Genomic DNA, 17,237 nt, shown 5'->3' on the forward strand with positions numbered 1-17,237 from the left:
ATCGGGCTGGGTGCTTATCGGGCAACAACTTGTTTTAGTCATAAGGCCGACATTAATAAATATTACTCAGGTAAGTATCTTAAAATGATAGATCGGCTAACGATAAAGTACAAGTACAAGAGTTACTTAGTGTTTTATCGTAAGTTAATAGTTATGCTACTTACGTGAGTAAAACTTACAAGTGTTATGACCGTTCAATAGCAAAAGTAAAATGGTTGAGAATATTTATCCCATCTAAATTAAAAGTTCTTATATATATATATATATATATATATATATATATATATATATATATATATATATATATTTTTTTTTTTTTTAATAATTAGATACAAAGCCTTAATACTCACGTTTATCACTTGTGAATTTTTAAAGTTTGTAGACTTTACACAGTATTTGTGTACAACTCTTGAGATCCCAACACCTAGTCTGTTTCAATTGAATTTAATGAAAACGTAAATAAATAATTGATTAAAACTATTTGTAATTAATTTCATTTATAGCTTTTATGAAGATTCCAACAAACATTTGTTACTTTTTCATTAAGTTCTATTGAAACAAACTATAGTAAATAATAGAATTTAATACTATATTATCACATTGGCTATCCGAAAAGTAACACTAATGATAGATCAATATTTACAAATACATAATTTCATTCTACAAATTTTCACACGAACAGAGTTTACACAGTAAATAGTAAAAGTATGGAACTCTTATAACATGTGAAAGAGAATGTAATAAGAAATCTATTAAGTATGAATGTGTATGATTATAAGTATAGAGGAAGACTCGAAAAAAGATGGATGGACTGGTGTGAAAGATATAATGGGCAAAACGGGAGTGACTAGTGAGATAACTTTAAACAGAGATGAATAGAAGCTGAAAACATATTACACCGACTCCAAACAGATATGGAAAAGGGCGGGAAGAATATGAAGGCTGTTTTATATAAAAAGTTTAGACGAATTCATAAGACGTTATTTAAATTCAAGTATAGAAGCGACGCGAAAACAACATAAAAATATGTAATGGTAGAAATTAAGTGTACTTTTAGTACACTGTGATTATGACTTCTAATAATTCCAAAGTTTTTAATGAGTCAAATTAATAGACAATTAGTCAATGGAGCAAGATATAATGTTTATATATTTATACTAATAATTGGATATACAAAGTAGTTTAGTGACTAGTAATATTTCAGTTCCGTAATCCTATTATTATCTCACTATTATAAGTTAAAGCATCCATTAAACAAATGGTTTTGCTGTCGATTTTATGATTATAATGAATTCGAATATTTAATATAGCGTTATACGACTCAATAAGGGCGATATCCATAATTTATATTCCGTCAACTACTGGTAATTTGTAAATATATTATAGATTAACTTTTTAACAGTTATTTGTTAGTGAACCAGTGTTGGTATGTTTTTTTTTTCGTATATATAATTTGAATTCACACATTAACACAACAGAGAATACAAAAGTTTACAATATTTCAAAATTATTTGTCATCTAATACCTTTAGTCGAGCAATTCTTGTATATATATCGAAAATCGGGAGCCCTTTATCAACGCATCTAATTTGTATCTAAAAAAAATTATCCTATTAGCGATGTTTCGGTACAAAGATAAAAGTCAAATCAATAACTCAATAGATGACGTTGTTAAGTAAAACTAAGCCTAACTAAACTAAGTTGTAAATGTCGGTCATTCAGGTGCTTATGTCAAAAAGATCAAGTACAATATAAAATTGCTGATTTGAATCGGGCTTAGGGGCTCTTGATTTTACAGCAGCTGCTATAAAATCAAGAGATCAAAATGTTGAGAATAGTAGCTACGAATGTAGTTCATGTGATGGAATTTGGATGGATTTCACTAACGCAGAATTTATTATATAAATGGGCGCTATACCAACTGACAATAAATATCAGTAGAAGAATTATCAGTTACAATAACCAATTAAAAGTTTTTCTGGCCAAATCTAATATTGGGACCAAAAAGTAAGAAAATTTATTTAATTAACATAATAAGTGGTATTAAAATAAAAATAGCCAGGAAAGAATCAACATTTACTTCGACTTCTATCCACACATAGAGCATAAAAAATTTTTAAGGCATAATGAATCCATACTTATACAATTCACGGTATCCCTTATCACTTATTTTAATAACCTCCTCTTTTCTTAATCCAACTTATCAATACGTGTGTATAAACAATCTCAACAAATATAGTTGCATATTAAAATTCCAACTTTCCGAAGAATAATTATTTTAAAAAAAGGTCAATATTGTCATATTTATTCATTCTAAGTAATTTACGTATTGCGGGGTTTCATTATACGTAAATTATAAAAACATTATTAATATACATGATTATATCACCGTTTGAAACACAAATTTAATCCATGATTTATATAATCACAAAAAACCGGAATCATTAGTAATGTTAATAAAAATAAATAATAATTTAACGCAGTGTCAATACTTAAGCTACAAGTTGTCTAGAGGCGAGGGTTTGCCGCGCATACTCCGTACCGATGAGACCGCGGCAGACTAAAGAGAACTCCTGGACGGTCTCTAGTAGTCTTCGTTTACTGCTTTTTTCTCTGGAATAAATCATTATTTTAATGATAATGTTACATTTATAGTTACGCTACACACAAAATAGATAGTCATACAGTTTGTGACATGCGACCGATGTACAAGATGTCCATAACCATTACGTCGCTCTGCATTGATCTTTACAATATTGGAGGTATTTTTTTAATGGAATAAAATGATTATTTTATTTTATCTTTATTTGGTCTCCTAGCAATTGTTACACTGATAAGATTTAATATTAAAATTACTGTCTATTTATACTTAGTGTACAATCATTTTAAAGGAAACACAGCATGCTAATTAACAAAAACAATAATATGGTATACCAATTTCTTGAGGTATTTGATATTAGTATAGTTTTTTAGATTCAATAGATGATTGCTTCACATAAGTTTTAGCTATTTAAATTAACTGCAACGCTTTCCTATAGAAATCCCCTTCTGTATCGGAGTGAATATCCAAGTGTTGCTTGCAATCATTCAACAGCTTGCAAAGACGTGGTACAGTGGAGTTGGCACTAAGAACAGTTCTACGGAATGGCATGGACATTGGACTGAATAAACCAATCCAAAAACGATAACCGAATCTATGTTATAACTATATGTTCGTAATAACATTAGGAATATAGTTATATAGTTTCAAGAGGGGATCGCGTAAAGGTCGAGCTGATAGAGCCTATTGCTGCTAGCAATATGCTCTATCAGCTCGACCTTTAGTACCATTAGTACTTATCACTAACAATTTCCATCCCCAAAAGCGGGGATGTATTGAGACTAAATTTTCTGCACTTAGTCTTTCATTTGAGTCATTTTGCATAAGAGCCATGGCTGTTAGGCACCCCAGGTGAGCAGTGCGGGGGTACTGTCGGTCCTCGGTACTAACTTGACGACGGCCGCGATGAACTTGTGCTTGTGCGGGTCGGTGGCGTGCTCGGTGGGGAAGCCGGCGACGGCGAGCGCCTGCCGCAGCCAGCCCGCGAGCCCGGCCGCCTGCTCGGCCGCGGCGCCCGGCGGGCAGCGCCACTCTGCGCGGTTCAGCGCCAGCAGCAGCTCCGCCAGCGGCTCGATCTGGTTGCGGGGCGTTGCGCCGCCTGCACATTATATTTAAATTTGCACTATAAATTTTCCCCGCACAGTTTTTATGCAGCATTATATTATGTATGGAACTACGCGGTCGTGTAAAAAACTGTACAAAAATATAATTTAATATGTGGTTTTTAATCGCGAGAAAATAATAAAAATAGTCAATAAGGAAAATAGCAAGTAAGATATATTAAATCTGTATATTGAGTATACATAGGCAATATATAATGTATTAGTGATAAACTAGTAATAAATATAATCAGAATTAGGTAATAATAATGTAAAAGATAAGCTAATACATAAGTGCATAAACGAATAAACAACAAAATATTGAAAATAGTAAAGACAGACAGACAAACAAAAAAAAAAGCCCAGCAAAATGTATTCCCTATATATATTCCCCACTAAGCTTACATATTGTAGTCAGTAAGTGTGTATGAAAGTATATAGTGTAGCAAACCTGGAAATTAATATCCAGGCTTAAGGAAAAAAAAATATGCGGTTTAAAATCCTTACAGCGTTAGAGTATTTGAAAAAGTTCAACACTTCGAGAAGTTACTTTAGCTTCTTGATATGTATTCGTAATTACGTATTTAAAAACTACTCATTAGGCCAAAAAAATTATATTATTTTTAAACACTCGACTGCAGTGAAAGGTGCTAAGTTGTTTTGTTTGTTAAAATTTTTGAATTTATAAAATGAAGTTGAAGTTGAAAAATGTTTCGACAAATATGTTTTTTTTTTTCATACCACTGAGGTGGTAAACAAGCATACGGCCCACCTGATGGTAAACGGTTACCGTAGCCTATCAACGCCTGCAATACCAGAGGTATTACGCGCGCGTTGCCGATCCTGAAGAAACCTCTTTACCCCTCTTTCGAAGAACCCCATGCTGTAGTCTCTCGGGAAAACCTCGGCAGGGAGTTCATTCCATAACCTGAGTGTTCGCGGGAGAAAGCATCTCTGAAACCGCGTTGTACGCGACCATTCAGGCTGTAAGGTATGAGGGTGAACTCTCTGTCGATGGCGAGCCGTACGATGATAGAAAGAAAAAAACAATAATAATAATATGTAAATTGGTCGTTGGGTAAAGCATGTGAGCAGGCGAGTAGGTGAGCAGGTGAGCATGTGAGCAGGTGAGTAGGTGAGAATGTGAGCATGTGAGCAGGTGAGCATGTGAGCATGTGAGCAGGTGAGCAGGTGAGCATGTGAGCAGGTGAGCAGGTGAGCATGTGAGCATGTGAGCATGTGAGCATGTGAGCATGTGAGCAGGTGAGCAGGTGAGCAGACGAGCGGGTGAGCAGACGAGCGGGTGAGCGGGTGAGCGGGTGAGCGGGCGGCGGCGGCGTACCGATGCAGCGCAGCACGGCGGCGGTGAGCGCGGGCGCGCGCGGCTGCAGCGCGGGCGGCCGCTGCGCCGCCAGCGCGGCCAGCCAGCCGCACGCCGCGCGCGCCGCCGACACCTCCCACAGCCGCACGCACTCGCACCCTGCACCACCACCACCACCGTGTCCTCTCGTTACCAGTAGTATTAGTAGCCAACACGCTTACAGTAACATAAGGAAGCAAACAGTGCAAGTACTATTAAGTAGTATTACTTTTGTGCTGTTTAGGTATATTGTTCAAATTAAAACAATGTTTACTGCTATGTAAACAGTTAGCAATAAAATTCTATTCTAATCTTATAAACATATTTTGTGTTACTGAAATCCGAAATTAAAAGATATATAGTTTGTTAAATACTTTATTCAAACACTAGCGGCCTGACCCGGCGTCGCATAGGTGAACATTTTTACATTTAAAAAAGTGACCATTAAGGCTGCACACGCGACAGAAGCTTAAAAATGGAATAACTACTTCCGATTTCCCAACATTTCCCTTCACTGCTTTGCTCCTATTGATCGTAGCGTGATGAAAAATATACTATAACCTGCCCAGGAGTATAAGGAATAATTGTACCAAGTTTCGTTAAAATTCGTCCAGTAGTTTTTGTTTCTATAACGAACATACAGACAAACAGACAAAAAATTTACTGATTGCATTTTTAGCATCAGTATCGATCACTAATCACCCCCTGATAGTGATTTTGGAAATATATTTCATGTACAGAATTGACCACTCTACAGATTTATTATAAGTATAGATAGATGACCGTGAGGTCTCGGCATAGAATAGGTCACTCCTTCCTTTCTAAGGGAGGGCGAGGGATGGACATCAGCGTCTCTATTAAAACATCTCTAAAGACTAACTGCAGTTACCACTCCGCCTGCAAAGTGTGGCAACTACTGGCAAAACTCCCTAAGGGAGAGGCTTATATTGAGCAGTGGAGAATTAAAGGCTAATGTAATGATGATTGAATTATGGATAGAAGTAGACTTTTATATTACAAGGTTACCATACCTAAGTCAACCAATTCTGGAAGCAAATCGTCTATCCAGTCGATATATTGCGGCTTCTTCTTGGTAATGGTGTGCAAGAGTGCGAACAGTGCCTCAGTGAGGTCGGGGCAGGCGGACGGATCGGAGGCCACGGCGGCTGCGCTGCGCGCTATGCACCCGTGCAACAGCTGCGGGGATTCCGGCCACTCCGAGCCCACGAACAGCACCAACTACAAAATGAAAGTTAGCATGTGTTACATAAAAAAAAAAACAATCGATTGATGTCTAATCACTAAACATGGGAAGAATTAGATTAGTTTGCCTTCAGATTTTGAGTTCTGCATTCATTTAACTTATTACATTCATTCATGCTCCATTAACTCGATTTAAAATTTAAATAGATTATTTACAACTCTTTATTTATATACATATAGTAATATTATATCAATGAATTTATAATATATTTTTATTATTCAGTGTATTATGTTAAACAGCAAAGTTATTGGAGAAAAGTTAGTAAAAATCAACTGTTTTCATATTTTGCGTAATTTTTTCCAGCATATGATATATTTAAATACACCTATAAACTAAGACAGAAAAGCACTTACTAATTTGACAACATCTAATCCGGAAGCACAAGGTCTAGTATTGAAGCCGGTGATAGTGAGTTGGGCTATTTCTCCCACCATTCGAATGCAGTCTGTCATCAAAGTCGCCACCGCTTGTTTTAGAATGTGAAACATGGGCTGGAATTACATAAAATTAATTACATAAATCTAACATTTTTATTCATTTAATTACTTATACTTGACAAAATCACTAAATCAGTCTGATTTAGATTTATGGATGTGCGTAACTCGGATTTATGTAAACAAATCATACGAAACAAAGAAATTTTCTTTTAATCCCTTGCTTAGATCCGCTACTGACTTGAATAATTTCTTTATGGTATCATGGAAATTGTACACTAAGAGTGTGTATGTTAATGTATGTGCGTATTTGTGCGCATGTGTACATGTGCATATGCGTGTGCATGTGCGTGTGCGCACGCGTGAGTCAATGTATACCTCGACAAGTGCGGGATGCAACGCAAATGGTGGCAGTGCAGGTGCTAGCGCGCGCAGCAAGTCGGCAGCAAGCGCCGGCTGCGGGTCTAGCGCGGCCAGCAATGCGCCCGCCAACTCCGCTGCACCGCCACCACTTCCGCCGCCGGGCCGCGCCGCCGACCGTGCCTATGTACATGTTTGTATTATATTAATGTCTGCACTTAGTAGACTTCTTAAACGACATTCAAGAGGTTCTGAATCCGATTTTTTTTTGTTTTTGCCATTGAATTTAAAATTCTAAACAGAATTTGCCAATTCTGTTTGTAGCTGATAAGATCGATTTATTTTCATGTTCTTCTCTTATTAATTTTGTCAAGAATGAAGCTGTAGTTTTTTTTTACGGAACAATTTCTTTTGTGTTCAGCCAAACGGTTTAAATTCTGGAAACACAAATGACTAACAAGAGTTGCTGAAATTTGTTAGATGAGAACTAAAGTGTGTACCTGCTGCTGGAGGTCTTCGTAAAGCGTGGCGGCGAGTGTCTGCAGGAGCGGCGCGGCGTCGGCGTAGTCGGCGGCCGCCAGCGCCGCGCCCGCCGCCCCCAGTAGCTGACGCCGCACCCACGCGTCGCTGATGCAGTTACCTACTTCTCCGCCCTCGTTCTTGCTACCATATGTTTTGCTCTAAAAGCGAAAAGTAACAACTATTAAAATAATTTGCTCCCTATCACTGTAGGGAATATTTCTTTCAAAGAAATATTTAACAAAATATTGGGGCTACTGTAAGAGGGTGCCACTGACTGTCGATTTAAGAACTTGGGGCTTCTTCCTATTCTTGAAAGGGTTGAGACGACACTTTACTACAGTTTTGTTAAAGTCATCATCATCATATCAGCCTGGAAGGGAAGGCTTATGTTCAGCAGTGGACAGTTAGTGTCCACTGCATGCCTAAGGGAGGCCAAGTGTGGCAATTACTGGCAACTCCCTCCCTCCCTTGGCATTAGCGGATTGGCAACTGCAGTCAGGCTTTACATATGTTTTAAGAGGGATGTTGCTGCCCATCTCTCGCCCTTCTTTAGTTGGCTTTTACGACATCCACAAGATAGGAAGGGGTGGCCTATTCTATGTTGTTAAAGTATTTTCTCAAACATGCTTGAAAATGTGAGCATTATTTTGACAATCTTCTTCGAGATAAATCAAAATTGCCGTACTGGCTAAGATACATGTGTGCAGTGGCTGGCAAAAGTTGTATGAAAATTAATATCTGTTCTGTAATTTAAAAATGGCTACCAAGGAGGTAACTAATAAAAAGTTTTATTTAAATTTCGAACTGGCTTGCAAATAGAAAGCTGTTTACTAAAAGCTTTGTTTGAACTTAAAAAGTAAAATTATGTTTTTGATTTCCGCGCATTGTTTGAAAAAAGTACTATATACAAGCCTTGGCCACAACTAGGCATTGATGAACTCACGTATGTGTACCTCGGCTACGCCTCGGCCCACATTTGCCCGTTCGTCCGTCAATGCTTCAATTGCTGGCCGCTGCAGTAATGTACTATTACTGGTTATCTTTCACATGAGAAGAATTACGAGTAGCGAATGTAAGAAGGTGTTGTTGGTGACCTGCGCGGCGTGCGCGGCGTGCACGACGTGCGCGGCGAGCGCGGCGGCGGGCGCGCGGCAGTCGGTGCAGAGGCGGCGCAGCGCGAGCGCGGCGGCGGCCGGGCTGCGCGCCAGCGCCGCGCCCGCCGCGCGCACGCACTCGCCGCCCAGCGCCGCGCCGCGCGCCTCGCCCACTGACCCCACCCACGACGCGTACGCGCCTGCCACACACACATATTTTAAGAAAAATAAATACACATTTTTATTTATTTTTCATGTAATTATTATGCTGCACCGGTTCGTGCATATTTAAATAGGAGGTATCCAAACAGACGGATCGGGCGCCTAGGGTCAATTCTGTGGCCTCCACGTTCACCGGATTTAAATCCATTGGTTTTTTTTACTGGGTCCGCCTCAAAGAGGAAGTGTACCGTAAGCTTATACAGTCTTTGGACGAATTACGCAGTCGTGTCGGAGCAGTCGCATCGAAAATAAACGAGCGACGGTACACAAGACTGCTCAGAAGAGCATTTATCCAAAAATGCAGGGCATGCATAAGAGAGAGAGAGATTAAATGTTGTTTTTTTATTATTCCCCAATGATGAGATACAATTTAATTAAAAAATGTTCCCATATTACAAATTTTGTTATTTAGTTAAATTTTCTCTTTTTCTACATTAATGGAAATAAGTCACTATTTATGATAGATAATAGAGTTATGAATTGTACCATTGTAAAATCTACATGAAACAGACATTATTTTAAAATTATTGGTCACCCATGTATTTATACATTTTTTTTATACCTAAGAGGTGTGAACTTTGCTTAAAAAAAATTTTTTTTTTTGCATATTTCATACTATTCACTTTCTATCTATCAGCACAGTTAGTGTATAATAATAAAACAACAAAAAATGAATAGAATTCATTCATTTTTGGTCATAGTGATCAGGACAATAAAATAAGATAGAAAAAATTTGACTTTGCTTTAAAGATAACATATATTTTGTTTCGTATTTTTTTAGGACGGCCATAAATTGAGCTACATCTCTAACGATTTCAATTTGATTGGTGTATATAAAACATATGGATAGAATATATAATATATACATACGAATATGAACAGAACAACAAATTAAATATAAAAGAGCTTGGTTCACAAGTGAAGTGGAGTGGAGTGGAGTGAAATGGAATGGAGTGAAGTGGAGTGGAGTAGGGTGGAGTGGTTACCTAAGCAGTCGAGCGCGGTGGCGAGCAGCGCGGACGAAGGCGATGGCGCACCTGCGACGCCGACGGCGCGCTGCAGCAGCGCGGCGAGTGCGTCGGGCGCGCGCTGCGGCGGCGCCGCGTCCGCCAGCGCCACGAACACGTGCAGCGCCGCCTCGCGCCGCGCGTCCGTGCTCGCCGCGCTGTACGCCGCCTCCACCGTCGTCCAGCACCACTCGCCCAGGATACCGAAGCAGTACATCTGTATAGCATTACATCACTCTTACAGATGCAATCTTATCTACCACTAATATATGCATTTCATTCTGACTCTGTTGCATTTTGAGAGTAAACGCTATGGAGTTTGTTATGAGTGCTTAAAACTTGACAGTTTTATAGATTGAGCTGTCCTGCGAATTGATACTAAAAACATAGACAAAACGGGCCAGTTTTTAGTCACGTGACCTAAATCTATCCTGTTTTTCAGTTTGTAATTAACCATTGTTTACCATAATCATAAACAGCATTGCTGTTTTATTTTCAGATCTGTAGTTTCAATGCTGATTATTATCAGATGTTATATGACTAATTAAAAAATTTAACACAATAAACATTGTATTTTAAACATAATCTATAACTCATACTTAGAGACAGCCTAATAAATCCGCTTACAAATGAAAAAAAAAAGCTGCGTTAATTTTTCTTTTAGATACAGATACAGGTTTGTCTTTGTGTAGGTATTTAAAGAACAAAAAAGTAACATTCTATTCACCACAGTATCGGAGATATCTTGTCGATAACACCGTAATAATTCTATATCATCCCTGGAAAGCGTCACGTCTGCTGGCACTTCTGACTTGCATACAAGAGTTGTTAACAATTGCGAGAACACCTCCCGCCACATGGGATGCAATTCTTTTTCACTGGGCACGTTTAGTACTTGATCCTGTGAATTTTTTATAACACGTTTTTAATAAAATTAATCACAAAAATTATTATATATATATATATATTCTTTATTGCACTTAAACAATATATTTATTAGTCTATTAAACATTTATTACCATTCGGTATTATCATTTAGATCTTACTTCAAATATCAATCCAAGACGCATCAACATCGTCACATATCGATCTTCGATCCTTCGAACCGGATATGACACAGTGACCTTTGGTATGAAATAATACATACCTGCAATGTGTACCAGAAGCCGAATACGAGATTGGAGCGTGTCTCATGCAGCGGGTAATGTCCGGGCGCTGCTTGCGCGGCCAGTAGCACCTCCACGAGTTGCCGGGCAGTCTCCTCGCCCGCGTTTCCTCCAGCGCCTTCTGCAGCCTGCACTATGACTTGCGTATGACACTCGCCCAATGCTACGCAGCACGTTATTAGCGCTGACAGTAACTCCTGCAAACATATTTTAAGTTGGTTAGCTTGATTTATAAATCGGTTTTTTTATTTTTACTAGTACCACTTGGAAAACTGGTTTATTCTATATGTTAGATGGGCCATGTCTCTAATTATTTTACAAAAGTTTTAGAAAACTGACACTAATGAAAACCTGTAAGATCAAGGTTCCTCAATAATAAAATTAGATATACAAAAAGAACGCGATAAAGGCGAGTAACTGCAACAAGAGCTTGGACAATGCCTCACAATTCTCTAGCACATAGGTCTCCAAACTCGGCCCGCGGGCCAAATCCGACCCGGCAGTGCCATCAATCCTAGCGACTAGTCTCTAGAAATATAATTAAGGGTTGAAAAATTAAAACTGTTTTGGTCCTTGGATCATACAGAAAAAATAATTATGGCCCTAAGGCTTCAAAGTTTGGAGACCTCTGTATTAGCACTAAGCAATATTAAAGCGTGGCTTTTGTCGCATACAAACATACCTCGTTAATAGAGTTGGGCACATTGTCGCGCGCGAGCACGGGCGCGACGAGCGCGAGCAGGTCGGCGAGCAGCTGCAGCGCGGCGCGGGGCTGGCGCGCCGCGTCCGGCGCCGCGCCCGCCGCGCGCACCGCCGACAGCGCCATCTCGCACGCCTCCAGCGCAGAGTCGCTCACCGCCTCCGAGCACCTGTCGCACGGAAAGTACATTCACACTTTAATACTGATCATACTATACCATGCGACACACATACACACGCGCACGCACGCACGCACACGCAAACGCACACGCTCATACAAATACTTACATATATCCAAATTCACATTAAATGTCAAATATTTAAATTAACTCTGTTCGCCGCACCATAACTGTTAAATTTGTAGTTTTGATTTCCACGAGATAGGATTTGCCTAGTGTGGGGTCATAGTTATATTGTACCATAAACTAAATTTGTTTAAGAAAAATTAAGTTTATTTTTTTTAATTTTTAGAAAATTTACATCTCCCCTCTTAGGGAGAGGAGATGGCAAACTAACCCCCGGTAGAAGCACAGTCGGCCGGGGTTCAAGGCCCCAGGGAGAGAAACCGGCGTACAGTGCGGGCAGAATCTAAGAGCACCGCTCTCTGCATCTTTCCCGGGAGTGAGCCGCTTTGGAATCCCAATCGTCTGAGATGTTATTCCAGACTGGTTGGGATAAGACCGTTCACCGACAAAACAATTAAAATGATTTCGGTGAATTATTATTATTAAAATCAATATATGTCGGTGGGGGAAAAGACATTGTTAGTAATGAAATTTAACAGCCCTATTCCTACAATACACCCTATCAGGTCGCCTCCACGCGGTTTTTCTTGGAAACCTAGTTGTTAATTCTTGTTCAATTGGTCATTATGGGCCAACTGACCTGCCTTCATCCTCACTTGTCACCCTTCACTGGTACCCCGCCAGCGTATATCGATAGCGCAGGCGGGGTTATCATTCCATCTTCACCCATTAAAAAAAAGTATGTATGTTGGTATTATTGTGCCTCGTGTCTCGGCTAAACATTTATGTTACATCAAGCTGTTCCATTGTATCTGTTTATAAACCTAGTTATATTAAGTATTAATATATTTTGATAAAACGATCTTTTCACCTTTCACAAGCTTACAGGCGGTATCGGGCCCGTAAGTCTAGGGCGAGACTTTGCCTCCCTTTGTGTATTCTACAGCTTATATAACAAATTGTGTTCAGAGAAGTTATTTTAACTGATGCCCACAGCCACCTTTCATCATAAATGGTTATGTATAGTGTGGCTTTAAAGGAATTTTCTCCCGCGAATGCTGTCAGATTGTGAAATAAGCTCCTTGCCAAGGTTTTCCCTAGAGATTATAGTATGGGGTTCTTTAAAAAGGGTCGGCATCATGCACGTGACACCTCCGGTGTTGTAGCTTGTCCTTAGGCTACAGTAACCATTTACCATCAGACAGACACCACCTTAATTATATAACAAAAGCAGCTTGCCTTGGTAGTCATTGTAATTCATTAAAAGATTAACTAGAAAACGAGTTTTCCATTTTAAGTTGTATAAAAAAAAAAGACATGTTTATATGGGTGTCATCATAAATGGTAGTAAAGCGACTTCACGTTGTGTAGTTGGCCGCGCTTAGTAGCTGGTTACTCACGAGTAGAGCAGCCGCACGAGGTGCAGCAGCGCGCGGCACAGCGGCAGGCGGTCGGGCAGCGCGCCGGCCGCGTCCTCGTCACTCAGCGTCAGCCAGCTGTACGCGCAGTTCGCCGCCCTCAGCCAGCCCTGCACTGAAGCCTCCGGGGGGCCCTCATCACTGTATTCGCTAGAAAGGATACACACAAAATGCTATTATTTCACAAGCTTTCTTTACTGTAATTAAGACAATACCTGTACTTTTTATTTATTGTGTTAATCGTTTTATCTCATGAGGTAGTAAAGACACCTTTTCATTATTATAGAAATATTAATCATGAATATGATTAAAATGAAGAATAAAACTTTAATTTAACAAAAAATCAGCAATAAATTCCATAATCCTTGCATATTATTATTTACAAATAGTAAGCCCTTGTCATATTTTCCAGATTTCTTAACAAGTACAGTTCTTAAAAATTGTCAAATTATTGTGTCTATTTATATTAAAATGAAAATTTATAGTAATTTTTCACAAATACAATAAAAAATACTCACATGTAAACAGTCTGCAGATATCTTAACATATCATCAAGGACTGCAGGACATGCTTGCTGCAGTGCAGCACAGTTTTTAGCCCGAAGTGCTGATCCCATTGTCATGCTGTTATACTACGGGAAATGAATTTGTGGATTTAATAAATAATAAGACTCTTATTTATCAATGTCAACTACATGTGACATATATAATATACAAATCATTACTTACTTCTTCTGGTATCACAGTTAGAACTTCTAGAAGTAAAGATGTGTTTTCCATTGTTGATAATGGCCTTAGTATTGTGGCTAAATCTACTGTGCCTTGTTGCAAAATGAAAGCTGCCAGCTGCAAACAAGCATCTTGTTTAATACTATTGTTATTATTTAATATAAGTTATAATTTTTTTTTTTCACATATGCCAATTCAAAGAACAAATTATTACATTCAAGCAATTCTTGTAAATTGTCTATATTTTAAAATTTTATTTACTTATATACATTATGTACTCAATATAATTGTGTGTAAATTTATATTTATTAGTTTAACTACTTAAAAAGGCTAGTTATTTTTTTAGATTTATATTCTTTATTTTTACTAACATTATTATGTGTGTGACTACTAATACTAAAAGGTTGACCACTACTTTTAATAAGTACTAGAAATTCTAAAACCTATTAGCCAACAATCTCTTATTTCCATTTTGTTTATGTAGATTTTGTGACATGTGTTTCCCTTCTAAACAAGGTGTCTTCAGCCAAATTGCCAATGATACTAGATACTACTGTCAGTAGGAATAAAATAACTCTAATCAAATAACACCTAGTTCAGTTAAATATTTATAGGTTATTATATACAAAAAAGTTTAGATGAGTTTATAGAACATCAACAGGATATAAAAATAACAAAAAATAGTGGTAGAAATTAGAAATAATGAAGACAAACTTTTAGTACATTATCATAATGACTACTGATAATTCCAAATAGTTCTTAAGGAGTTAAATTACTCCTAATGGTCAATTAGCTAATAAGGTAATGGTTATTTGATTAAACTTAGATAATAATAGGACAAGATACAATATTCACATACTACATATATACTCATAATTGAATATACAAAGTAGTTTTAGTGAATATTACTAATGTTACAGTTTTATGATCCCATTATCTAACTATTAATAAGCTAAATGATTCAATAAACAAATAGTTTTGCACTGGAATTTGAACATTTAATATAGCATGACATAAATCATAATGGCTTTATACATAATTCATATGACATCAATTACCAGTCATTTGTAATAAATTGAATATAGATTAGCTTTTTAATAGTTATTCATTAGTGAACCTGTTTTTCATATAATCATATTAGCTCTAAATGTCCACTGCTGAACACGAGCCTCCGCCTTGGATGGTTTTGGATGGCAGCCACAACTAGGCTTTAGAGATGTTTTAAGAGGGGCGCTACTGACCATCCCTCGCCTTGCCTTAGTAATTTCTTGTTAATGATGTTAAAAACTTTAATTGCTATTAATTGTAAACATAATTAAGATACACTTCTGTTGAAATGCTTAATTAGTTTGAAACCTAAAAGTATTAAGAAGTAAATTTATTTGTATTTGTGTAACTCACACTTATACATAATCTATTTGTAACAATCTTCGGTCCCTTTGAATATGTAAATACTGCTTGTAAGAGTTTTTCTTTTAATTCTTCATAGTTCTCTGGTGGTACTTCATTCCAACATCTAAGTATTTTGGTATGCAGTGTTGTTGCTGCATAAAATTGAATTTCAGTACCCTAAAACAATATGTTTTTAAATAATGAAAAAAAAAGCATTATGTTAAAAGAAAAAAAAAAAAAACAAAAATCAGAATGCCTTTAATTACTCTGTTAATTGAATTCTCATAAAAAATATGTTGTCAATTATAAACCTAAATAATCCAGTATAAGTCACTAGGCCAGTGAGGGAATACATGGCCTCTGTGTAAACAATTTCATGTGGTTTTTATGCTTTCATCCTTCATGTACAAGAAGGGGTACTACAGACTTAGAAAACATAAAGGCCTTTATATAACATTTACCTGTACAACGGTAAGGAGCATTGTTTTTACTGTTGCTGATGTGGGAAACTCAATATTCAATTACTACAATAGTGATACCATTCAAATCTTATAAATTTAGTAAACCTTTTAAGAGTGCATGTTCAGTGTTTACTTACCTTGGATGGTTGTAATAGTTCCCAAACAAATTTCCAGGCTTCAGGGACTCGTTGAGCAGCCGTAAGCCAGGTATGAGCTTTAGCTCGGTCGAATTGTTCACCATTGTAGAAAACTGATACTGCAAATTCTAAATTCTGTGGGGTATACTCCATCACAGCTCAGCTGTTGACTTTAATCTAGACACGGAAGGTACAAACTGTATATAGTCGCAATATATGTATATTGATCAAAAATTGCAAATCTATATACTGATCAGGCAGGCAAACTATATATTACCTATGACCCACGTGCGCAATATTTGTTTGTGTAACTTAAATTGTTCAATACATTTTAGTAACACTGGTATATCGGCGTGTATGTAGGTAATGCACTGATATTCTTTAAAGTTTTAAAATGAGCGGCTACAATCCATCTTTTTGGCTGAGATATTATATGAAGATATATGGTGTTGCAAACTTTCTTGTAAAGTTAAAAGTAATAAATATTTTTACTATATATTTTATTTCTTTATTTCAAATCGTTCAGACAACACACATCACATTATAGAATTTTACCGACTTTAATAACATTGTGATTAATTGTTGAAAATATATATTACAGCACTCATTCACCTTTCTAACAGTGAAAATGTTTTCAAAATCGGATCAGTAATATCGGAGATTACCACGAACATTCAAACTCACAAACTTTATATAGTAATATAGTATAGATATATTATCTACTAAAAACACAAGTTTGCAATACACGTATAGTTGACACTATCTTGTGGCTGACTGAAGTCTTGCCGCCCCAAGGTGATGTCGGAAAGCAGTTCGGAACATTTACCCTCTCTTTCAGTCTTGCGTAATTTCCAAACTAGCTTTAAATGTATGGATTTGGTTAGAAAACATCATGCAAACGTTTAGTTAAATGATGAAATTACAATAGTGGCGCTAGTGTTCATTTTTCTTTTTTTTTTATTTTGGCGTGGAACTATCACTATATATAATTAATATTAACTCTAACACAAAGCAGTGAGTCTAGAAAGTT

General features: G+C 37.3%; 1 protein-coding gene across 1 annotated transcript; it reads right to left on the reverse strand.

Moving 5' to 3' along the window:
• Positions 1 to 321: 321 nt before the first annotated feature.
• On the reverse strand, positions 322 to 16,994 carry LOC113511788 (importin-13). The gene is made up of 18 exons (XM_052896648.1): positions 16,485 to 16,994; positions 16,208 to 16,384; positions 15,619 to 15,786; positions 14,218 to 14,334; positions 14,008 to 14,120; positions 13,472 to 13,639; positions 11,810 to 11,996; positions 11,109 to 11,324; positions 10,689 to 10,862; positions 9,941 to 10,178; positions 8,733 to 8,932; positions 7,617 to 7,796; positions 7,135 to 7,299; positions 6,676 to 6,813; positions 6,090 to 6,297; positions 5,041 to 5,178; positions 3,490 to 3,697; positions 322 to 2,612 (listed from the first exon to the last, which is right to left on the reverse strand). The coding sequence occupies exons 2-18, from the start codon at positions 16,358 to 16,360 to the stop codon at positions 2,492 to 2,494; spliced, it is 2,892 nt and encodes a 963-aa protein (XP_052752608.1). The 5' UTR covers positions 16,361 to 16,384; positions 16,485 to 16,994; the 3' UTR covers positions 322 to 2,491.
• Between the last annotated feature and the right edge of the window lie 243 nt (positions 16,995 to 17,237).

Source organism: Galleria mellonella, unplaced genomic scaffold (assembly GCF_026898425.1).
Source record: "Galleria mellonella isolate WM207_F2 unplaced genomic scaffold, CSIRO_AGI_GalMel_v1 utg117, whole genome shotgun sequence".
Taxonomy (NCBI): Eukaryota; Metazoa; Arthropoda; class Insecta; order Lepidoptera; family Pyralidae; genus Galleria; species Galleria mellonella.